The sequence below is a fragment of the Microcaecilia unicolor genome, chromosome 2 (genome assembly GCF_901765095.1).
Source record: "Microcaecilia unicolor chromosome 2, aMicUni1.1, whole genome shotgun sequence".
Taxonomy (NCBI): domain Eukaryota; kingdom Metazoa; phylum Chordata; class Amphibia; order Gymnophiona; family Siphonopidae; genus Microcaecilia; species Microcaecilia unicolor.
In genome coordinates, this window is record NC_044032.1 from 102138986 (window position 1) to 102163898 (window position 24913).

General features: G+C 42.6%; 1 protein-coding gene across 2 annotated transcripts in view; it reads right to left on the bottom strand.

Moving 5' to 3' along the window:
• Positions 1 to 17230: 17230 nt before the first annotated feature.
• DEPDC1B (DEP domain containing 1B) overlaps positions 17231 to 24913 on the bottom strand; it is a 163706-nt gene continuing 156023 nt past the window's right edge. For both annotated transcript variants that reach the window (XM_030192280.1, XM_030192279.1), the window contains exons 10-11: positions 20262 to 20447; positions 17231 to 18192 (exon numbers count right to left, since the gene is read on the bottom strand). In XM_030192280.1, the coding sequence (XP_030048140.1) occupies positions 18031 to 18192; positions 20262 to 20447 (348 nt within the window). In that variant the 3' untranslated portion in view covers positions 17231 to 18030. The remainder of the gene's footprint in view (positions 18193 to 20261; positions 20448 to 24913) is intronic.

The window sequence follows — 24913 nt, forward strand, 5'->3', positions numbered from 1 at the left end:
AGAGGTCTAGCGCTGATGTCCTACTTTGTTTGCTGGCAAATAAAGAAGACTTTTCTCTCATTCTGGTGTGTGGTGTTTGACTCCTGAAGTACCAAAGATTCTGCTAACAATAGTGGTAATTCCTGCATCAATTTCTGGTGTCAGAAGTGGGATACGAACCCTGCATCAATTTCTGTCGCCCAACGTGGGGCTCCAGAAGAACTGACTGAGGAACAATGGCCGGGTATGTATTTTGTATTCTGTATTGTAATCCTAGGAAACTGTAATCAGCCCCTCTAAAGTTGAGGGAAGGGGAGTCTGATCAACTCTCAGCGAAGGCCTTAGTACCTTCTAGTCTAGTGGGGACTAGCAGGGAAACCGTCAGAGCTTATCTGTATCTGAAAAATCTGAAATTGTTGGGTGGGATTTTTTGTACAGTGTGTGTGATGCATGAATGTTATATGAGTGTGGACTTCTTATAGCTGCGGTTCCAGTTAACATGAGTTCAACTGGCCAGCGACGGAAGGAAGCGATTGTTGTTTGTCTACCTTGTGTCTCGGGACGTGTGGACCCCTTACCACACTTCCAAAAAAATTTTTCCCTTCCTTTCTGTGTGTTGTAACTGTAAGCATTATGGGGGGGACATCATCTAGTCAAACTGGTACTCCCCTAGATTGTATGCTTAAGAATTTTAAGAAAGGATTTTTAGTTAATGATTATGGGCAGACTTTAAGTTTAAGTACTCTAAGAACTTTGTGTGAAGTTGAGTGGCTATCTATGGGAGTGGGGTGGCCCCCTGGTGGCAGCTTAGATATTGAAGTAATCTGGAAGGTCTACAGCATAGTTGTAGGAGAACCAGGATATCCTGAACAGCTCCCCTATATAGATTCCTGGGACAGCCTTGTCACTGACCCTCCCTCTTGGTTAAAAACCTATATGGGATCCCCGGTAAAGTTCATGCTGGGCCGCGTTCAAAGAAAGAAAATCTAAACTGGAGGAGGGAAAGAGTCCCAGGAAGCCCACCATCCAATCGGTGGCTTCCGCCCCTACTCTGTCCGAGAAACCCATACTCTCTGATGACCCCTCAGATCTTGAGCCACCACCTTATGGCCCATTGTTGGGGTTCCGCTCCACCCCCAGAGATCCACGGCGTCCAGCCCAAGCCTCTCCAGCACAGGCTTCTCCGGATAGTTCCTCCCCTTCTGTGCAAACCCCGCCACATCCTAGGTTGGACTTTTCAGCCAGCATCTACCCTCCTCTGCCACATCCTTCCCTGCTAACCTCCCATGACCCGCTTTGGGCCCCACTCCCTGACTCCTCAACTCCCGACAACCCAGCCTCTCCCTCTAGTACCCCTTCCCACTCATCAGGGGCCCAGCATCCCTTTCAATGGACTGAATCACCTGTGATCACCTCTCAGCCTATGAGTACCCCTCCCCATCCCTCAGGGGTTCAACACATCTCCCCTGAATGGGTTAGACCCGCTGCAATCACCTTTGAGCATGATAAGGGGTTAGCTCCTCGCTCTACCTCAGGTTGCATTCCCACCTCCTCGAGAGCTCTGCCCCTCCGTCAGGTAACCACCACTCGACCTGATCCTAATAATCAGGATCAGGTTATACAGGCACAGGCCTACCAGTATGTACCCTTCACAACCACCGATCTCCTGAATTGGAAGACGCATTACCCCTCTTATACTGAAAAGCCTCAGGCAGTGGTGGACCTAGTGGCTAGTATTATGGCCACCCATAACCCAACTTGGACTGATTGTCAACAGCTCCTCCTGACCCTCTTCACAACTGAGGAGAGGCAGAAGATTTTACAAAATGCTGAGGCCATCACGCGAGCGCGTGTCCCCGAGGGGACACAGGACCCAGAGGAATGGGTTAGAGCTCGGTTCCCTCGCGCAGCTCCAGCTTGGGATTCAAATAACGGGCAGCACTATGAACTGTTGTCTGGCTATTGCCGGGACTTGCTGGAAGGTATGAAGAAAGGCGTAAAGAGGCCCATTAATCTGGCAAAGGTCTCTGAAATTCTCCAAGGGGCAACTGAATCCCCTGGGGCCTTTTTAGAGCGACTAATTGAAACCTACCCTGAGGCACTAGAAAACCAGAGAATGGTGAATAGTGCATTGGTGGCCCAGAGTATGCCAGATATCCGGAAGAAGCTGCAGCGTCAGGAGGGATTCGCAGGGATGAATACCACCCAGCTAATTGAGATTGCAACAAAGGTTTTCGTTAATAGGGATCAGGAGATGCGCCGAGAGGCTGACCGGAAGATGCAGAAGAAGGCCGACCTCTTGGCGGCAGCCATTACTAATTCCACCCTTAACCGAGGTCGACCTCCAGCCAATGGGAAGCCGAAGTGGGACCCCGGACCGCCAGCCCGGCCCCGGGATTCCTTCAATCAATCCTGGCCACGAGGGGAGAATCCAAGACCACGATTGGAGAGGGAGCAGTGCGCCTACTGCAAGGAAAGAGGGCACTGGAAAGATGAATGCCCCCAGAAGCGCCAGGGACCGAGAAGGGGACCAGGAGATCGAGGAAGCCGAGGCCGAGTTCGAGAGGGAAGGTATGAGCCTTCTGAATCTGACATCATTGGGATAGCCGAGATGGCAGAATGGGATGAATAGGACAGACCGGGTTCCTACAAACTGGGCTCCCAGGAACCCGTGGTCAAGCTAACCATAGGGAGCCGCTCAATTCCATTCATGATTGATACAGGAGCTGAACACTCTGTTGTGACGGAGTGATTAGCGCCTGTGTCTGAAAAAACTGTCCGAGTGGTGGGAGCCACGGGGTGCAGGACCGGAGGCCCTTCCTGACGACCCGTAGATGCCAATTAGGCTCACACACAGTCACTCATGAATTCCTGTATATGCCAGACTGTCCAATCCCTTTGTTAGGCCGGGACCTGCTGTCCAAGCTTAGGGCCCAAATTTCCTTTGACTCTGATGGCCAGACTTCGGTCTCCTTTCGGCCCCCGACATCCAGCCCTAAGGGCATATTGAGTTTCTGCTGCCCCCTTGAAGAAGAATGGCGGCTGCATCAGTCGCATGACCAAGTTGACCTACCCCTGGCCGACAGCTTCCAGGTCAATGGGGTATGGGCAGAAGATAATCCCCCAGGGTTGGCCCGAAATATTCCCCCTGTCCATGTAGACTTACTTCCAAGTGCCCGGCCAATCCGTCTTCGTCAATACCCAATTCCCCGAAAGGCTCTGGAAGGGATTCAAGCACATCTGAATCGTCTGTTATCCCATGGAATTATTCGACCTTGCCAGTCTCCATGGAATATGCCACTGTTGCCAGTCCAGAAGCCAGGGACTGAGGACTACCGGCCAGTCCAAGACTTACGAGTGGTCAACAAATCCACTATTTCATTACACCCTGTAGTGCCTAATCCATATGTCCTGCTTGGATTGATACCTTCTGGAGCTACCCATTTCACGACACTGGACCTAAAAGATGCCTTCTTTTGTATTCGGGTGGCCCCCGCCAGTCAACTGCTTTTCGCCTTTCAATGGGAAAGCCCAGTAACAGGACGGAAGCTTCAGTATACATGGACCCACCTGCCACAGGGGTTCAAGAACTCCCCCACCATTTTTGGGACTGCCCTAGGACAAGACCTTAAGACTTTTAAATCTGAGCCTTCCAGGCGAGTTTTACTTCAGTATGTAGATGACCTCCTGATTGCAGCAGTGACCCAGGAAGAGTGTGTCGAGGCTACCAGAGAATTGCTGGAGTTACTCTTGGATGCGGGCTATAAGGTCTCACGCTCGAAGGCCCAACTCTGTCAGTCAGAAGTGAAGTATCTGGGCTTCTGCATTTCCCAGGGAAGTCGTAGACTGGATGTCAGTAGGAAGCAAGCGGTTGCTGCAATTCCCCAACCCAAGTCCAGAAGGGAAGTTAGGGAATTTCTGGGAGCAGCCGGATTCTGCAGAATTTGGATTCCAAATTTTGCACTGATGGCGAAACCCCTTTACCAGGCCACAAAGGGGGGGGGGGGGTGTGAAAAAGAACCATTTGAATGGGGACCTACTGCTCAACAATCCTTCATCGCTATAAAGAAAGCCCTACTCCAAGCCCCTGCGTTAGGCCTTCCTGATGTGGAGAAACCTTTCTCACTGTATGTCCACGAACGACAGGGGGTTGCTCTGGGTGTACTGACCCAGATGATGGGATCCTGGCAGAGGCCTGTTGCATACCTGTCTAAACAGCTGGATGGAGTGGCTAAAGGATGGCCAGCTTGCCTGAGGGCCATTGCAGCAACAGCCTTACTGGTCCAGGAAGCTGACAAGTTGACCTTGGGGCAAGAACTGGTTGTCAAAGTCCCCCACGCAGTTCTTACCCTCATGGAGTACAAGGCAACCACTGGTTTACAAATAGCCGCATGGTTAAGTACCAAGCCAGCTTATGTGAGAATCCACGGATACACCTGGAAACAGTGGCTACATTCAATCCCGCCACTCTTGTGCCAGCATCTGAGGGACCACCGGATCATGACTGTATCCAAACCATGGATGAAGTGTACTCCAGTCGACCAGATCTCAAAGATGTTCCTTGGAGGGATCCAGATGTAATTTATTTCACAGATGGAAGCAGTTACGTGGAGAACTCCAAGCGATTGGCAGGCTATGCTGTGGTGACAGAGGACAAGGTGATAGAAGCAAGGGCCCTGCCCCAAGGAACTTCAGCCCAGAAAGCAGAACTTGTGGCCCTCATATGAGCTCTGGAGCTAGCAGCAGGACTGGTGACCAACATTTATACTGATTCCAAGTATGCCTTCACAACTCTACACGCTCATGGAGCTTTGAATAAGGATAAGGGACTCATAAATGCCGCAGGCCAACCTGTTAAGTATGGACCCGAAATACTTCAGTTGCTAGAGGCCGTTTGGGCCCCTAAAAAGGTAGCTGTCATTCACTGCCGGGGACACCAAAGGACAGATACTCCAGTGGCCCGAGGGAACCGCCATGCTGATCGGATGGCCAAGGAAACTGCTCGAGGACCCCCAGCAGGTACTGTGACCCCCCTGTTCCAAATTCGACTGCAAGAATGGACGCCTATGTACACCCAAATGGAAGAGAAATGGGCTCAAGAAGAAGGGGCAGTAAGGAGACCTGATGGTTGGTTACATCTCCCTGATACCAGAGTTCTGGTGCCACGCCACCTAGCTTGGCCTGTAGTGTCTCAAGCTCATGACCTGTCACACTTAGGGAAAAGAGCACTAGCCCGCCTACTCAGTCGAGTAGTGGTCCTGGAAGGATTGGATAGTCTGGTTGCCACTGCCTCTGCACGATGTACTCTCTGTGCCCAGAATAATGCTCGTTAGGGACCCCGTATTCCACCAGGAGTTCAGTCCAAACACCCTTTGAGTCCCTAGTCATAGACTTCACAGAAATGCCCAGGAGCAGTAGGCTCCGATACCTCTTGGTCATGGTCTGCACTTTCTCTGGGTGGGTGGAAGCATACCCTACAGTCACTGAGAAAGCCACAGAAGTAGCTCGAGCCCTCCTTAGGGATGTCATCCCCAGGTATGGACTGCCCCTTGCCATAGGCTCAGATAATGGTCCTGCCTTTGTTGAAGCCACACTTCAGGCCCTGTCCCGCGCATTGCGCATTACCTGGAAATTGCATTGTGCTTACCGTCCCCAGAGTTCAGGGCAGGTTGAGCGGGCAAACAGAACCTTGAAAAATAGCCTAGCAAAGATTTGTCAGGAAACCCAACTGAAATGGCCACAGGCACTGCCACTAGCCCTCTTCCGCCTCCGATGCACCCCAACTAAAGGAACGGCCCTCTCTCCCTTTGAAATTGTGTATGGGAAGCCCCCAGCCATTTTTCAGGGAATTAAGGGAGACATAGGGACTTTAGGGTCTGCCCAGGTGCAGGAGCAGGTAGCCCTCTTGGCCCGGATAATTTCTGAGCTTCAGTCTTATGTGAGAGAAATAAACCCTGTCCCCTTCCAGGCTCAGGTACATTCCTTCCTGCCAGGGGATAGAGTTTGGGTGAAAGACTGGAGGCTCCAGCCCTTGGGGCCCCGGTGGAAAGGACCTTTTACTATTTTGCTTTCTACCCCCACAGCTGTGAAGGTCGCAGGGATAACTCCATGGGTCCATTGGTCTCGAATCAAGTCTGCTGACCAGACTGAGCCCAGCACGGATCAGACGGAGCCTAAACAGTGGAGAGCAGAAAGTGATCCCGCGGAGCCATTGAAGTTGTGCTTGACCCGAACCAGAGAATCTACTAGCTGAAGAGAAGGGTCAACTGCATACCGTAGGAGCTGCTGGAATTCGGCTTCATACTGAGACTCTTTCTTGCCCTGATTCTGGCTTTCCTGGAATTCAAGAGCTTGATCCTTGTCAGTTGAGGTTCTATCCCAACTGGTATAAGAACTCAAAGACTGAGAACATTATATTAGAGTAATCTGTGACTAGCACAGACTGTTGGAATGTATGGAGTTGGGATCACTATAGTCCCCAGAGTTTGAGTTGTGAGACTTATCTCTGCATAAGCTGATTTTAGTCTCAAAGGGGGGAATGAGGCAGCCTGGACAGAGAAATCATATTAATTTGCTAATTCTGTTTAAGTTTGGTTCAGTTCTGTAAGTGGTAGAATGCCATCTGGTTTTAATTACTCAAATGTCTAGCTTTTGCTAGACTAGAGGTTAGAAAGGTCAGCGAGAAATAAAACTTTCTTTGTCCCTTTTTGAGTGATGGATTGTTAAGGCTAGTTCATAGGCATAATAATAAACCACATCTGGATGCCATTCTAAGCAAGGCATACTGGACAGTCTTGAGGGGATCAGCAAGCAGGCAGTTTTAAAAGATTAGGCTAAATGCTGTTTAGAGAGAAGGAGATAGTTTAGATTTAAATAATTTCTTGATAATTTAGATTCTGTCTTATAAGGAATTCTGATTTCTGCTTATTTTAAAATATGTTTTATTCTGTTTACTTAATAAGTTCTATTTCTCTATGTAAAATATCTTTTTAATTCAGTCTTTGTCTACAGTTTAAGAGGTCATCTGGTTTGAATTATCCACAGTCCTAGCTAGTTCTGTGTATGAAGCAAAAGGTGAAAGGGGTCAGGAAAAGTCAACTCTTTTCTTTGATTGATTATAGCTAAGTGTAGGACTGGCCCCTTAATGAATGCCAGAGCCCGGTTAGAATCTGAGAATTTAATAATAATAAAATGCAGGAGATAGGTGCCGCATTGTCTAGTTTGAGAGGCCCCAGGTCGTAGGTCAGTTTAGGAAATATCTGAAACCTATGTAACTGATATTTTGAGTAAATGTGTAGAGATAATTAGTTCAAGACAGGGTAATCAATCTATTCCTTACCATCTGGTGAGAAAGGGGGGCTAGAGGGGTTTAGGACCATATATAAATGAGAACAGAAGCAGCTTACGTTAGAGACGAGAGAGACAGACAGGAGAGCCAAGACACAGAGAGACGAGAGAAAGAGCTAAGACACAGAGACACAAGACACAGAGAGCTGAAGAGAAGGAGAGGTCTAGCGCTGATGTCCTACTTTGTTTGCTGGCAAATAAAGAAGACTTTTCTCTCATTCTGGTGTGTGGTGTTTGACTCCTGAAGTACCATAGATTCTGCTAACAATAGTGGTAATTCCTGCATCACTCCGACTATCCTATCTAACACTCAACATGCCAGAGCCATCACCCATTTGTGTCTGACCAACCTACTTAGCTATGGTCAGTCTCTATCACATGAGGAATAAAAGAAATGGAAAACAATTTTGATAAAGATTAGAAGCTGTGCCTTATGACATATTTGTGGCGATGAGTTTGGAACTTGCTGATGTACATAGCCTTATGTTTGCAAAAATTGGTAATATGGAATTAGACTGGGCAGAGTTAACCAGTATGACAACTGATGGTGCTCGAAGCATTGTAAGCAAAAGTGACTTATTAATCACATAAATTAGGAAATGGAAGAGTGTAGTCGTATTCCCCCAGTACAAATCCACTACATCATTCCATTCCATGCCAGCACTTATATCCCACCTATATCCATAGGAATCAAAGCGGGTCACAGTATCAAATAAGGACAATAATAAAAAGTAAACTATTTTTCAAGTTTATTACTTACTATCCCGCCCTAAGGGAAACCTTCTGGGCTGCTAACAATTTAGGGTAAAGGAGAGAGGAAAGAGGCAAAGAAATCAAATTAAAAACATTAGACACCAAGACATGACTTGCAAGATAACAGGTAGAACTACAATATTAGATAGGGCAGAGGAGAGGAGGTAAAAACAATATGTGTCATATATGTCATACTATGCATCCAACTTCTCCGTTATAGGCAGCCAACTCTGGAACGCAATACCTCGACACATCTGATCAACCTATGAACACCTACCTTTCCGAAAACTGCTGAAAACTTACCTCTTCAAACAAGCCTACCCCCCTCCCTCCCAGTTCTAGCGTCCCCCCTCCCTCCCTCCCAATTCCAGGGTCCTCCCTCCCAGTTCCAGGGTTGTCATCCCTCCCTTCCAGTTCCAGGCCCCCTCCCTCCGAATTTTAAAAGTCATACTGACTTACCTCACGTGGTAAAAGTGTGCAGGCTCAGCACTTACTTCAGTTTCCCTTCTCTACCTCTCAGCTCTGGTCCCGCCCTTGCGGAAACAGGAATTGAGGGCGGGACCAGAGCTGAGAGACGGAGAAGGGCAAACTGAAGTAAGTGCCGAGCCTGCACACTTTTTACCGCTGCTGCCGTAACCCCGACAAGGTAAGTCAGGATGACTTTTAAATTTCGGAGGGAGGGGGCCTGGAACTGGAAGGGAGGGACGACACACACACACACACTTTGGGGGAACAAGAAAACCACAATAACCAGAAAAAGGTGGTATATTACTCAAGTAACTAGAATAATAAATGGCTCAGTAACTGTGTGAGCTAGACTCCACTAATGTTGGATGCTTTCCCTTTCAAGAAGAATTGCAATTGAGAAGGTTCATAAAAGATGTAGGAGTGATTGTGCATAAAGATATTAGATCTGCATGGATATCTTAGCTCCTGTACCTAGGGCCTGTTGACAGAGGTTTAAGAATTACTTACATCTGGGTAAGTCTGGCAACATCAGGAAAAAATGAATATTTTTCCAAGAAAATCAGAATTCTTAGTTCTGAAGTAAATACGCAAGCGTGTATCCTTATTTTGGTGGAAAACAAGTGTCATTAACAAAGTAGCTCTAATAATTACTTCTTCACTTGATATTTACAAAATACTGGTCAAATCCAAGCTATTAGAAGACATATCCACAACAGACTTGATCCCTCTCAGGAGTAGAATGTTTTTTTTAGGTACTGGCAGATGAAAGCCCTTATGTAACAGAGGCAGTCCCTCTCATCTGCATACCTATATATCTCCAAGTACTTAAATTTCTTTGAAATAAGTTTATCTTGAATAACAGTAACATGTGATGGTTTACCTGCTGTAACAAGACCGTAAGGCCCTCCAGTTTACTCCCATGTGTCGCAGTGGTTTCTTCAAGCTTTTGAATTTTCAAGATGTTCTATCTGGCAGAGATAGAGAGCATACTTTGTAGAGTGACTCCAAAGCCGACCATATGGAGTCTAAGGTCACATCCAAGAGTTAATTAGTGAAGGTATCTCCCAACCTTTTACCAGTGCGCCCTTTCTCCAACTGGGAAAGCTTCAGACCATCCCCACAGCTTCAGTATGCATTACCTACATACTAGAAAGTGGTGACAGCCCTCTCATGGCAACAGAAGGAGATGGTGGCTTCCCATTCCTTGCTTGTAGCTCAGACAATGCCATGATTCAGAAAACTTGTGGAGCGACTGGGCTGAGTGACACTTCACTCCCCAAGTCAGGACTCCTCCTCGTGCCCTGAACAATGGGTGCACCCAAACTGACTCTAAGGTTGCACAAACCGCCGAATCTCCGTCTGGCGCAAGGAAGGAACAGACACTGAATTGGAGGGAGCCTGGACATTTCCCTTCCGTTTTGGCATCAAGAAAAAGAAGCTAAAACCCTCAACTGATAAGAAATAAGTAATCCAGGCTGAGCAATGTGCAGAGCATTCTTGATAGGACACCCATCTTGCTTCCTCTCCTTATTATACATATTTTATATGAACACATGTGCTATAATACAACATTTGTTTATATGTTTTTTTGTGTGTTTTAGCTGTAATTGTGATGTTATTTAAATTTTAGGTATTTATTAATATGCATGGTTTTAATATAATTATTCAAGCTCATTATTTACTACCATTTTACCAGCAAGTATTTGTACAGTCTTTTTGCCCCCGATGCAGGCCATAGGGTGAAACATTACCGTGTTGGGCATAGGTTTTTTTTGTTTGTTTGTTTTTTTACACTGATACAAGTGTTGTAGTACTCAAACACTTCACTGACCCCTACTGGTCTGCTATCTGTTCCTTGTTTTTTTCCCCTAAGGCCATCGCTAAGTGTGCATTCCAGATATCCCATAAAAATGACAATAGAACATGTTGGCAAGGTCTCCAAGAAACTCTCAGTAGTTAGATTTTTCACATCTCAAATTTCCTTTCAAATGCTGGTCAAGCCTGTTTTAGGTTGTCAATTATAGAAATTTTCATTAGAAAATGATTTGTCCACAATAGGAGGTTCGCCAACACTCACTGTAAACTAGATACGACCCAACTACCTACTGAAATCAGCCCCTGACCGCTTCATAACAGATCTCACAATCCACATGTTTCAGCAAGGCCTCTTCCCAAAGGAAAAGAGCAATATTCTACTCACCCCGATACCGAAGGACACCACAAAAAAAAGCAAACGATATCACAAACTACAGGCCAGTAGCATCCATCCCGCTGACAGTCAAATTGATGGAAAGTATGGTAGCCAAACAACTAACAGACTGCACAAACAAATTCTCAATATTACACGAATCACAGTCCGGCTTTAAACCGTTACACAGCACAGAAACAGTCCTACTCACCCTACTAGCCAAATTCAAACAAGAAATAGCAAAAAGAAACAACATCCTCCTCCTACAGTTCGACTTGTCTAGTGCATTCGACATGGTAAACCATAACATATTAATAAGATTACTTGACAAATTCGGGATTGCTGGCAACATACTTAACTGGATCAAGGGCTTCCTAACTACAAGAACATATCAGGTAAAGTCAAAATCAAACATATCATCACTGTGGAAAGCAGACTGCGGAGTACCACAAGGCTCACCGCTACCCTCAATCCTCTTCAACCTATTGATGACCCCCTCTAGCCAAGGCCTTATCTAACCAAGATCTTAAACCTTTCATCTATGCAGACGATGTCACTATATACATCCCTTACAGATACACGCTGACAGATATTGATAATGAAATCAAGACCAGATTGAACATCATAGACTCCTGGGAAAATGCATTCCAACTAAAACTCAACAAAGAAAAAACTCACCATCTTATCCTATCATCTCAATACATCACGAACACTCCCACAACCATCAACACCCCAGACCACACACTCCCTTATCTCGGACAGCCTGAAAATACTCGGCATTACAATCGACCGCAACATTACACTAGAAAGCCAAGTAAAATCCACAAGAAAGAAAATGTTCTATGCAATGTGGAAACTCAAACACGTGAAACAATACTTCCCGAGGGAAACATTCCGCAACCTGATACAATCGATGGCAATGAGCCATGCAGACTACTGCAATGTAATATACGCAGGATGCAAAGAACAAATCCTAAAGAAGCTTCAGACCGCACAAAACACGGCTGTAAGATTCATCTTCAGAAAAACAGAACTTGAAAGTGCTAAACCCCTTCACGAAAAACTACAGGCAAAGAGCGCATTGCCTTCAAAATCTGTACTATGGTCCACAAAATCATACACGGTGAAGCACCGGAATACATGACAGACCTAATCGACCTACCAGCCAGAAACTCATCCGTATCTACACGAACGTACCTAAATCTACAATACCCAAGCTGCAAAGGACTCAAATATAAATCAACTTACGCATCCAGTTTTTCCTACATTAGCACACAACTATGGAACGCACTACCAAAAAACTTGAAAACCATATACGACCATCTACACTTCAGAAATACACTGAAAAACCACCTGTTTAAAAAGGCATATCCCGCAGATCCAAAGTAACTACCTGAGCTCAGCGACACAACGACGCCAAAGTTCGTAATGGCCATCACCGAACCCCACCGTTGAACGGTTCCTCTATGTGGTCCTACCACATGAATCTTACCCTATCACAACTTCACCTTTGTATTTGCATACACCGGAGTCTGCAACTGCTCTCTGGCACTATGTACAGTGGGGGAAATAAGTATTTGATCCCTTGCTGATTTTGTAAGTTTGCCCACTGACAAAGACATGAGCAGCCCATAATTGAAGGGTAGGTTATTGGTAACAGTGAGAGATAGCACATCACAAATTAAATCCGGAAAATCACATTGTGGAAAGTATATGAATTTATTTGCATTCTGCAGAGGGAAATAAGTATTTGATCCCCCACCAACCAGTAAGAGATCTGGCCCCTACAGACCAGGTAGATGCTCCAAATCAACTCGTTACCTGCATGACAGACAGCTGTCGGCAATGGTCACCTGTATGAAAGACACCTGTCCACAGACTCAGTGAATCAGTCAGACTCTAACCTCTACAAAATGGCCAAGAGCAAGGAGCTGTCTAAGGATGTCAGGGACAAGATCATACACCTGCACAAGGCTGGAATGGGCTACAAAACCATCAGTAAGACGCTGGGCGAGAAGGAGACAACTGTTGGTGCCATAGTAAGAAAATGGAAGAAGTACAAAATGACTGTCAATCGACAAAGATCTGGGGCTCCACGCAAAATCTCACCTCGTGGGGTATCCTTGATCATGAGGAAGGTTAGAAATCAGCCTACAACTACAAGGGGGGAACTTGTCAATGATCTCAAGGCAGCTGGGACCACTGTCACCACGAAAACCATTGGTAACACATTACGACATAACGGATTGCAATCCTGCAGTGCCCGCAAGGTCCCCCTGCTCCGGAAGGCACATGTGACGGCCCGTCTGAAGTTTGCCAGTGAACACCTGGATGATGCCGAGAGTGATTGGGAGAAGGTGCTGTGGTCAGATGAGACAAAAATTGAGCTCTTTGGCATGAACTCAACTCGCCGTGTTTGGAGGAAGAGAAATGCTGCCTATGACCCAAAGAACACCGTCCCCACTGTCAAGCATGGAGGTGGAAATGTTATGTTTTGGGGGTGTTTCTCTGCTAAGGGCACAGGACTACTTCACCGCATCAATGGGAGAATGGATGGGGCCATGTACCGTACAATTCTGAGTGACAACCTCCTTCCCTCCGCCAGGGCCTTAAAAATGGGTCGTGGCTGGGTCTTCCAGCACGACAATGACCCAAAACATACAGCCAAGGCAACAAAGGAGTGGCTCAGGAAGAAGCACATTATGGTCATGGAGTGGCCTAGCCAGTCACCAGACCTTAATCCCATTGAAAACTTATGGAGGGAGCTGAAGCTGCGAGTTGCCAAGCGACAGCCCAGAACTCTTAATGATTTAGAGATGATCTGCAAAGAGGAGTGGACCAAAATTCCTCCTGACATGTGTGCAAACCTCATCATCAACTACACAAGACGTCTGACCGCTGTGCTTGCCAACAAGGGTTTTGCCACCAAGTATTAGGTCTTGTTTGCCAGAGGGATTAAATACTTATTTCCCTCTGCAGAATGCAAATAAATTCATATACTTTCCACAATGTGATTTTCCGGATTTAATTTGTGATGTGCTATCTCTCACTGTTACCAATAACCTACCCTTCAATTATGGGCTGCTCATGTCTTTGTCAGTGGGCAAACTTACAAAATCAGCAAGGGATCAAATACTTATTTCCCCCACTGTAAGTCACATTGAACCTACAAAGAGGTGGGAAAATGTGGGGTATAAATGTAACAAACAAACAAATAAATAAATAAAATAAAATAAATAAATAAATAAACAGGTATATTAGCTTGTCACCAGCCTTGTGTTCAAAGATGTAAATCCCTTTGCAGAACACCAAGTCTGGCATATGGCCTTTTTCATAGTTTTGATATTTGATCACCTATAAAGTAACCATCATGTCCATAAAAGCAGCAATGGTGGTTTCTGGAGTTTTGATAGGAAAGTTAAATTTTCCATTATCAAAAATTCCATAGTGAGCTACCCAAAATGGGGCATGGTCATGGGAGACATATGGGTGAGTCAAGAACATCCTGAAATGACACAGTTCACCAAATCCTGCAAAATCAACCCCTCAACTCCATCTTTTGTTGAACTGAAGAATCGGTTCGCAGCCCTGGAGGCAGAAGAGCTGGAAACATCTTTAAAACTGGAGGGAACCATGATAAAACTTCCCCAAGCCAACGCATTGGTGGAAAATAAGAAGCGAATGGTAGTGGCGATTCTCTTCTCAGGGGTACTGAGGCGCCCATGGCATCTGCTGACCAGACATGATGTCCAGGGAGGTATGCTCTGGGGCCAAGATTTGAGATTATCAAACCTACTGACCACTGTCCTATGCTGTTCATACATGTTGGCACAAATGATACTGCTAGGTATCCTACTATCATATCAAACGTGACTTCATGATTATGGGTCAGAAGGTGAAGCATCTAGGTACACAGATGGTGCTTTCATCGATCCTTCCTGTTGAAAGTAAAGGCCGAATGAGAAAAGCTTGCATCCTGGAGCTAAATGTGTGCTTCGGTTTCCTTGACCACAGGATGATTTTTCAAGAGCTACTAAGCGGTGACGGTGTCCATCTTACAAGGAAGGGACGAAGTGTCTTCAGCAACAGACTGGCTAATGTATGACAGAGGACTTTAAACTAGATTCACTGGGAAAGGGTGAGGAAAGATTCACTGGGGAAGGGTGAGGAAAGATTCACTGGGGGAAAGGTGAGGAAAGCCCCAAAGTCATTAATAACCCTCAGGAAGGTAAGGTACCAAATACACTTATAGTAAAGGGAAAAAAGGGTACTATCTGGACAGCCATGTATACCAATGCCCGTAGTATGGGAAACAAAATTTCTAGATCTAGAGGCTGCAATGATAGAAGTCGATTTGGATATAGTGGCAGTCACAGAGATATGGATCACAGAAGACAATGATGGGGATATAGTTATACCTGGCTATAATCCATTCAGAAAAGAGAGGGTAGGGAAAAAAGGGTGGAGGAGTGGCTTTATATGTTAAGAATATTATTCAGGTGACAGAACTGCAGGACATACAGGGTAATGAAGAAGAGCTGTGGGTTAAACTGCAAAGAGAGAAAGGAAAATATATTTACATTAGTGTAATATATAGATCACCTTCTCAGTTGGAAGAAATGGACAGAGACTTAATTGAAGACATCCACAAGATAGCTAGGAAAGGGGAAGTACTATTGTTAGGTGATTTTAATATGCTGGACGTCGACTGGGGTGTCCCAGCTGCGGGGTCTTCTAGAAGCAAAGGTATCTTGGATTCTCTACAGGAAGAATTGTTTCAGCAGTGGGTAATGGAACTGAAGGATGGAACTATTCTTGACCTGGTGCTTACAAATGGGGACAATGTTTCTGAAGTTAAAATGGGAGATCGTTTGGCATCTAGTGAACACTGAATGGTGTGGTTTAATATTAAGACAAAGGAGGAGAGGGTTTATTCAAGATTGAAGGTCCTAGATTTCAAAAAACTTTGCGGAGATGGGGGAATTTCTCAAGAAAGAGTTAGTTGGATGGGAGTAGAACAGCAGTGGGCGAAACTGAAAGGTCCTATTTTAAAGGCGACAAACCTTTATGTTATAAAATCACATAAAAGTAAGAGGAAAAGAAGGCCGCTCTGGTTCTCAAATATAGGAGCTGAAAGGGTAAGGGAAAAAAGGTTAGCCTTCAAACATTACAAGACACTGCAGAAAGAAGAAGACAGACAAAAATACCTGAAAAAACTGGGAGAAGATAGAAAAGCTGTCAAGAAAGCGAAGAGGCAAATGGAGGACAAGATAGCTGATACAGTAAAATTGGAGGACAAGAAGTTTTTCAGATATGTAAGTGAAAGGAGAAAGTGCCATAATAGCATTGCAACGCACAAAGCTGAGGGGGAAGAATACGTAGAAGCTGATAAGGATAAAGCTGAACTGCTTAACAATTATTTCTCTTTCATTTTCACGGAAGAAAGGCTGGGAGTAGGACCTCAGAAAACATGTGTGTTCATGAAGAGCTAGCTAAATTAAGTGGACAAAGCGATGGGGCCTGATGGGATACATCTGAGGGTACTCAAGGAACTTGGAAAGGTTCTGGTGGCTCCGCTGTCTGACTTCTTCAATGCTTCCTTAGAGGCTGGAGTTGTCCCGGAGGACTGGAGAAGGGCAGATGTGGTCCCTCTGCACAACAGTGGAAGCAAGGAGGTTGGGAATTACAGACCTGTCAGTCTGACCTCGGTGGTGAGTGAACTAATGGAAACGTATTCTATTACCATGTACCCAAAATCCTTCTGTAACACCAAATGTCTATTCTCTTCATATTTCCACTATCCACGATGTATTGTAAGCCACATTGAGCCTGCAAAGAGGTGGGAAATTGTGGGGTATAAATGCAATAAATAAATAAAATAAATAAAAAATAATGGAAAAATCTAACATTCTGTCCATTTTCTTGATCTCTGACTTCTCTGGGCAGAGACGACCAAATAAGGGAAATGTTCACTTATATAGCAGACGGACCTTGCTTGATGCATTTGAGGATGTATCATGAATGGTCAGGCGCCACCACTTACCAAGAAGGCTGCACTGAGGCAGGAGTAATTGGACATCATTCCTGCCTCTTGAAAGTTTGCCCTGGGAGAAGGAGGGGTGCTGCTAGGCTCCAAGGAATTCTCTTTTTTTTTTTTAAATGGCGGGATAGGGTTATCAAGTTGGGTGCAGGGAGGGGACCCACTAGACTACCTGGGCTTTTTGGTTTTGTTGGGCGTGGGGTATGGGTTTTGGATTGGTTGAGTTTACTTAGACTGAACTAGAACATGAGACATCCAAAGGGCTTTAAACAAAACTGTCAGCGGGCTGAAAATTGTTTTTATACAGTACACAATATCAAAGATAAGGTTCACTGCTATAATGGATATTATAATTTTGTAACCTTTTTATTTTACACAAAATAAAGGAGACAAGGATAACATTCTACAAGGTAATGAGATGAGAAATTAATATTTTGTTTCAAAATATAGGAAGACTCCAGTGTGTAACATTTTCAAGTATTTACAAGCTGTTTGCATTAGACAAACATTAAAAATTGCAACATATACAGTATGACCTATTAATCCAAACAATATTCAAGTAAAATTAAATCTAATCTGTGCTAACCAGAAATGAAATGCAGTTAACGAGTATTCACTCTAATTTTCCTTAAAATGTATTCCAATCATCTGAATAAAGACTGGTACTAAACAAAAAATTAGGTTATGTAAGCATATTTTTTTCTTCTCTAAAATCCTTTACTGCATTTTTATTATCTTGTACATAGATTAAAACAAAATAATTATAGGTTGAAAATCTCCTAAATAGGATAATAACCCAAAGGATTGGTTGCAATCTGGGTATTTTCAGGTGTGTTTGACCTCTGATCACAATTTTCAATTCCTTTTCTTTCTATCTGAAAACCGATTTAAAAACAAAAAAACTTAAGTCCTCAATTTAAAAATATAAAAATACATTTTATTTATTTTAGTAAACCTGATTATGAAGTTCTTTTAAACAAAAATCAACAACCCCCTCCCCCCCAAATTATAAATCCCAAAGTTAGAACTGGAATGCACCGAATACCCAAATTGTACCTTGCTATGACTGCAATCATATTGCGAGGTATACTCGTTCTGTCTCCAAGTGAAATAGTCACCAAAATACTGATAACGGCTCATGACTTAATACCAAATGTCGGATAAAAGTTTAACACTGTCCTATGGTTAAAAGTCTTTTCAGTAGTAAACTACCAGTTTTCATAAGTTTGTAACATTTAAGTCAGTAACCAAAAATTTACATTCGAAAGCTTCTTGTTCTTTGAAATGGCTGGAAAGGCTTTTTCAGTGCGAAAAACAGAAGCGGAGGCTTCAGTTTAGGTTTTTCTGGAAACAACACTGCCTCACTTTCAGGAGTGGGAAATCGATCCTTGTAGATTCCAGGATAAGATTTCTGAAACTGGAGAATTACAGCAAAATGTGAAATTCTTTTAAACTAAAACTTTACAATTATTCTAAGGCACAGCATAATGGAACCTTAATACTAGTCAATTGGTAGTCAGATCTAACAAGCATTAATTCTGACAATGAGGTTTTACTATATATTGCTGCTAAGGGGTCCATTTACTAAGGTGTGCTAACAGATTTAGCGTGTGCTAATGCTAAGCAGCCCATTTCATACCTATAGGCTTTTTAAATTCGTTAATGAATCTTAGTAAAAGGACCCTTAAATAACTGAAAATTTTATATGCTTAAAAATTCAATTTTCTAATGACAGTAGTGCCCTTGACAATAGGGTGGTTCCAGTACTTATCGCAAGTCGTCAAACTGTTTCAAACTAATTTCTGTCCTATTTTACACAACTCACAATCCTCTTTTTCAAAAGTCATTATACAAAATAGAAAGCTTTAGGTAGCATTTAATATCAGCATCTCACAGCTATAAGGTTTACTGATTAAAAATCACTTTTATATACTCAATTTTACCACATATGAAAACAGAATGTGGAATTCAGGTATTTCTATAACTCATCAAGTAGTAAGAGCCTTGTCCTGATAACATCCCACTGACTGATTTCTGATACAGTGAGAACAGCTACAGAACTTTGTATTCTACTTTTCAAGTACAATAACAGAGTGTATAAAGGAAATCTTAACTTTGCAAACTCAACAAATAAGCTAGAAATCAGAGTAGGCCCCCAAATGCAACCAAACGTACTAACCATTACTTAAAATAATAATTCAGCTTCTGTCAAAAGAAAGTTTTGTAGACAAACCAAAAATAATCTATTGTCAAAGTTGGCATTTTATTGAGCTGATTTATAGCATTTAGGAATTACTCCATTTTGAGGCTGATGCATAAAATGCACTCAGTCAGGCTTTGAGCAGAGTACTCCAGCATCAGCACACAATTTTGCGTGCACATGATACATAAAGTTTTTGCACAAAAGCTAACCCTGCACAACATCTTGAAGTCAGAACATATTTTAAATTATGATAATAAGACTAGTTCACTATTCAGCACAGATGCAGAGAAATGCACTGAAAATTGAAATGCTAAGCACAACATCAGAAATGTAGTGCCCAAGTCAGAGAAGGTGTAGATGAGGTTTCAGAGTGGAGATGATCTGAGGCGAAGTGCCTCCCTTCACTTCAGATCACTAATCCCCACCAAAGGCCCCCTAGATTTCCCCTTCCCCCCTGACAAACAAAATCTCTGGTGATCTAGTGAACAACCTCCCTTCCCCACACACACTCGCCTGGAAGGTGGGAGGCAGGAGCAAGGCCAACTTAGCTCCTGCCTCTGTACTGCCATCCTGAAAGAAGGTGGTGCCTTGCACCATGTGGATCAATCTGTCAAATAAGGGAATTTTTGCCCTTATTTGGCTCAATAATTCCATGTTATATCCCAAGATGCACCACACAGGATCAGGTGCCACATTGTAAAGAGAGTGGAATGGAGGTAGGAGTGAATGGGCACTACTGCCTTCTACCTCCCAGGTGTGTGAGGGGGGGGGGGGAGAGGGGGAAGGTGGGGCACTAAACAAGAGATCTTTTTTCTCTCTCTTTTCCTGTCAGTGTGTGAGCCAATCCCTGCTCAAGCACAAACAGAAAGGGTGATACTTGTAGCAAATGACTGCATATTTTATTGCGTGGTGTGTGCTGTTTTTTTTTCTGACAGCACACGTTTTTTAAACACTATGGTAATTTGCATGCTGTTTGCTTGTTGCATTTGGGAGCTAAAATTTTCCATTAGGCTTGCTTTATGAAGCCATGTCTTAAGTGTCAGTGCAAAGCTCATGCTTATTGAATCAACCTGTTTGATCACTACTTCATTCTGTTGGCATATGAACTGCAGGCAGAAAGAGATCACTGAATTTTTCAGGTGAGGAAATGTTTCCCTTTTTAAGAGGAAAGATGGGAACAGTTGAAATATATTAAATAATATGTAGGAGAAGCAGAAGTACTTTACAAAAAATGGTACCATTATGAAATAACGACTATATGAGCAAGACAAAAGATAGCAAACCTGTTTTAGCTTCTTCTTTTTGTCTTTGACAGATAATTTTTTATTCAATATTATTTCCTCCAGTAACATTGCAAGTTGTTCTTCAGCATGACTTGATTTCTGGAATTTAAAGTTAGCAGTATTTATCCTAGAGTAGTACGAGTGCGTAGATAAGGCTGCATCCAAATCAGAACCTTGATATTTAATCTGAAACAATAAGAAAACCCACATATACTTTATAAAAATATTTCCAGGAACATGATCCCATTGAGGTCTAGTCTTAGCAGTGATTCTTGAAATATCTGCAAGTAAATATTGCAAATGGACATATGAATTCTCACAAATAAACAATCTGCACGAGTGTGTAGTTATAACAAAGAAACTATCAAACACATCACTCCAATATAGTGTCACACTGGGGATTCAGATCTGAAGGATAAAATATATTAAATTTTAAAAAATAGCCTCAGTGTAACAGGGAGCCTGAATTTTATGCTCCACTGTACAAAATAACATCACAGGCTTCCACCACCTTCTGAAAAAAAAAAAAAAAAAACACAGAGAAAAACTCCCAGAATATTTCAAAAATTCAAAATATTTCAAAATGGACATATGAGAAATAAAGGAATCAAGAACTACATGTGCTTTTATTGGATCCTGTATTTTCCATTTAACACTGACAAAACTGCTGTGCTAAGTTTATTTTATCTAATTTAGGGCATATTTATCAAAATGTGTTAATGCACTGTGAAGGAATATTTGTTCCTAATTGGCCATCAAGGGTTTGCCGAGTTATTTCTCCACCCAGATGGGAAAGATATAAAAGACAGACCTGGAAATGGAAATTAAGCTGGGAGGAGGAAGGCGATAGAAAAAGTTCTAAGATGAAGTACAGAAGAGGGAACAATATAAAAAACTGTACTGGTTCTTTTTAGGAGCTAGAATGCTTAGCTTGGCTCCCTGTAATAAGTAATGCTCAGGTAGTAAAAAAGTAAATATACAAATATTTTCAAATCAACAATACCTTTAACAATATAATTATAAATCAATATTAAACTCCGCTTTAAATAACTACTTCCAAAAACTCTCTTACAAATTTTTGAAGTGACACATGGTCAAACAAATTCAAAATGATTACATAAACATTTCAGATTGTGTATATTTAAATTATCAGCCAGTCATTAAATATTTCTTATATGAAAGAAAATTCATATCTGTCTAGATTTATGTGTGTATCTATAGATATAGATACACACATAAACACATGCTGTATGTGAGAAAAATTATTTAGCTTCTCAAAAGTGTCTTAGTCAAAAATAAAGCCTCTATCATAGCCTACGTTTCGCACTAACAGCTCCATTGGGGAGCACTGCAAATTAATCATACTGTGCATCACCCTGTGTTCAGTTTTGGAGGCCATATCCAGCTAAGGACATAAAAAAAAACTTGAAATGGTCCAGAGAAAAGTGACAAAAATGTTATGGTGTTTGCAACAAAAGAGGTATGAGAAGAGTCTTGAAGAACTGAATATGTATACCCTAGAAGAAGACGGATAGGGGAGATATAATACAGATATTTTAAATACGCATACTCAACTTTCCCAGAGATGGGGAAGCGGTACAACTAGAGGACATGAATTGAGATTACAGGGTGGTAGATTTAAGAGTAATGTCAAGAAGTATTTTTTTCACAGAGAGGGTGGTGGATGCATGGGAATGCTCTTCCAGGGGAGGTGGTGAAGACAAAAAATGGTAACGGAATTCAAAAATGCAAAGGATCCTTGAACACAAAAAGGGTGAATGAAAACAAAAAAATTGTTGTTGCTTAGATGGCAATTCCAGTAGTGGGCAAATAAAGGCCAGTACTGGGTAGACTTCTACAGTCTGTCCCCCAAATATTGCAAAACAGGGCAGACTTATGGTCTCTATTCCGATTATATAGAAACCGATTTGGACAGGCTAGAGTAGGCTTTGATGGCAACTCCAGCGATTGGGAAGTAGGTCTAATGCCAGGCAGAATTCTATGGTCTGTGACCTGAGAATAGGATGAACAAATCAAGAACGAGTGTTTGTTTTTTTGGTGTTGCATTCATCTCACATGCTTTGAGTATCTTTGGGGAGGGGGCAACGTAAGGTTGATAGCGAGTATAATATTGCCAGTTTGCATCATTGTTGGACTGCTGGTTTAATTAAGTATTGGCACTGAATGTGACTATGCTGCAATCAAAATTATTAAAACACTTCCATGATTGTGTGACTGCCCTGTTTATAGAGCTAGCATTTGATCATGATGGAATATAATCTGAATGGTGTGGCAGGTACGGCTTTGGTCACCTTACTGGGTAGACTAGATGGCCCATGCCATCATATACTGTTTTACTATGTTTGAACAGCATTAGACCAGTGTGGAAATTTATAGCATTAATCAACACCTGTTTGGGGCCTCTTTCTCTCAGAGTCTCTGACTGACTAGTCACTCCTAATGTTTATGTTTATTAAAATCTGATATACCACATATACCACACAAATAGATCTAATGACTGTGATAGTAAAAATGCATATGTTTAAATGAAGACAACTCCCATTAATGGATACCACTCACCCAGACGTTACATCACTTTGAAAGATAATAGTGAAAAGGACAAGTCTACCAAAAGTTGAACTTGAAGGCTAAAAAGGCATTATTAGAATTTGCCTTATTTGCTTCCTGCATAACAAACTACATTAGGCAGAAAACAGACTCCCAAATCTATTTCATAATTAGTAAATTAGCTGAACTACAGGGTATATGGGGTGACACTGCCTTTCAAAGATCTCATGAAAGAAGCCTTTTCTGAACCTTTTGCAAGCAAGATTGTGTCTAAAGGGGTAAATGAGACATTGCATCCAGAATTATCTGGTACAGGCACAACCTCAGTTGGTCTAAGTGAATGAAATAAAAATATAGTTTCATCTGTAAAATTCAGTTGATAATTAAGGGGAAGTTGGCACCATTTTGATAGATCAGTCCACAATTATTTCCCTTCCCCTCTTATTGTTAACTCAAGGTAAAGGGGTACTGCTTTAAATAATGCAATAGACAGGGCTTTTCATTCCAGCAACATGGAAAGACATTAATATTATCTGTTAAATCCATCTATAGATTTTACCAAGAAATTGACACATCTGATGAAAACTGAGCGCCTCCATGACTAGTAAGTCAGAATTTTGGAAAAGCTAGTGTGTTGAAACACTACTGATTCTCACAGATGGTATTCTGGATGCAGGTGGACAAGGATGCTGAAGTTAATCTTTTCTGAGCTGTACAAAATGTCTTAGTGAAGCGTGAAGCAGTAATACTGTTAGAAAGGTAAAAAGAAACTCTCTGCAGTCAAGACAGAACATTAAAAAGTCTTCTGCTTTTCTCTTCCGCAGGCAGCAGATATTTGCATATTCAAGATCAATCAACATAGGTCTGTTACCATATTCCCATCTCTAATATTTAGTTATAAAGGTCTCATCTCAGAACTATTTAAAGGGTCCAGCAGGTGATTTTAAAATATTTTATTTTCATGCACATTTCCAGAAGACAAATGTGAATTAGGATAATGCCCCATCCCATGCCTTAAGAGCCCCCTAACCTAAGAAGAAGGAAATCAGTATTTTGCCTACTAGTACAGTATCACTGTCTTGATATCTAGATGTGTAACTATTTTGAATATAACTTTTTGAAAGCTTTTAAAGTTAAGGTAGAGTATTTTCACATATTTATCTCAGGAGGTTCAAATGACATCAATTCTCTGTAAAGGATTACGATCTCTAGGGGCAAAGCTTACATAAGCACAGCCATAGCCTAGTCTGGATGCATCTAAAACATAATTATTTAAGGCTGCAGAATTTGGAAGACAATGGGCTGGGTCAAATTTGAAATGAGGCTGCCATAAATTCAAATCAACTGTTCTCGAGGGATCCAAGTGACCACTGCAACTTTAGAGTTTCTGGGCTGATCTTGTATGGAAATATGCCATGTGAGTGATAAAACTATTTGGGTCCATCATCAGGTAACTTAGATAGAAATTCTAAAGGTAGCAACAAACTGTGCTTTTCAGTTTTAGAAACAGACTGCAGTTCACAGCTTTTGGAAAAGCTTCTATGAGTTTTAGTTTAAACTGAGGTTAACAATTGAGATTATACTTAATGTGACCATCGAACAACTCCAGCAGTTGAACAGTAACCCAGGTTCATGGCCTGGATTCTGATTTTAGGTGTCCTAGATGACTAACAGCCTATCAACCACAAAAGAAAACATTTAGTCCTCATCTCTAAGCAGCAAATGATGCTGGCAGTACTGTTTTCTTATCAGAAAATTGAGCTACATTTTATAATTTAGCTGAATGTCTATCCTTATGGAGATATCCTTACCCGTCTCCTTTACACTTCCAGTTTCTGTAACTTGAAGAGGAAAAGGACATGATATCAGCAGTTACTAAGAAAGGTTCTGAGTGCTATGTCTATTTAATGGAGTGGCAACAATAGGGGAGGGCCTAAAACATAATAACAATGATGACAAAGTGCAAGGAAAATCAGAGAAGCTGCACAGTGGTATGTGATGGTGGTAGAGGACCTGAAAAATGTCTACAGTGCCATGAGATTTGGGGGTGGGGGTAATGGGAAGAGGAATGTGAGAACCAATGA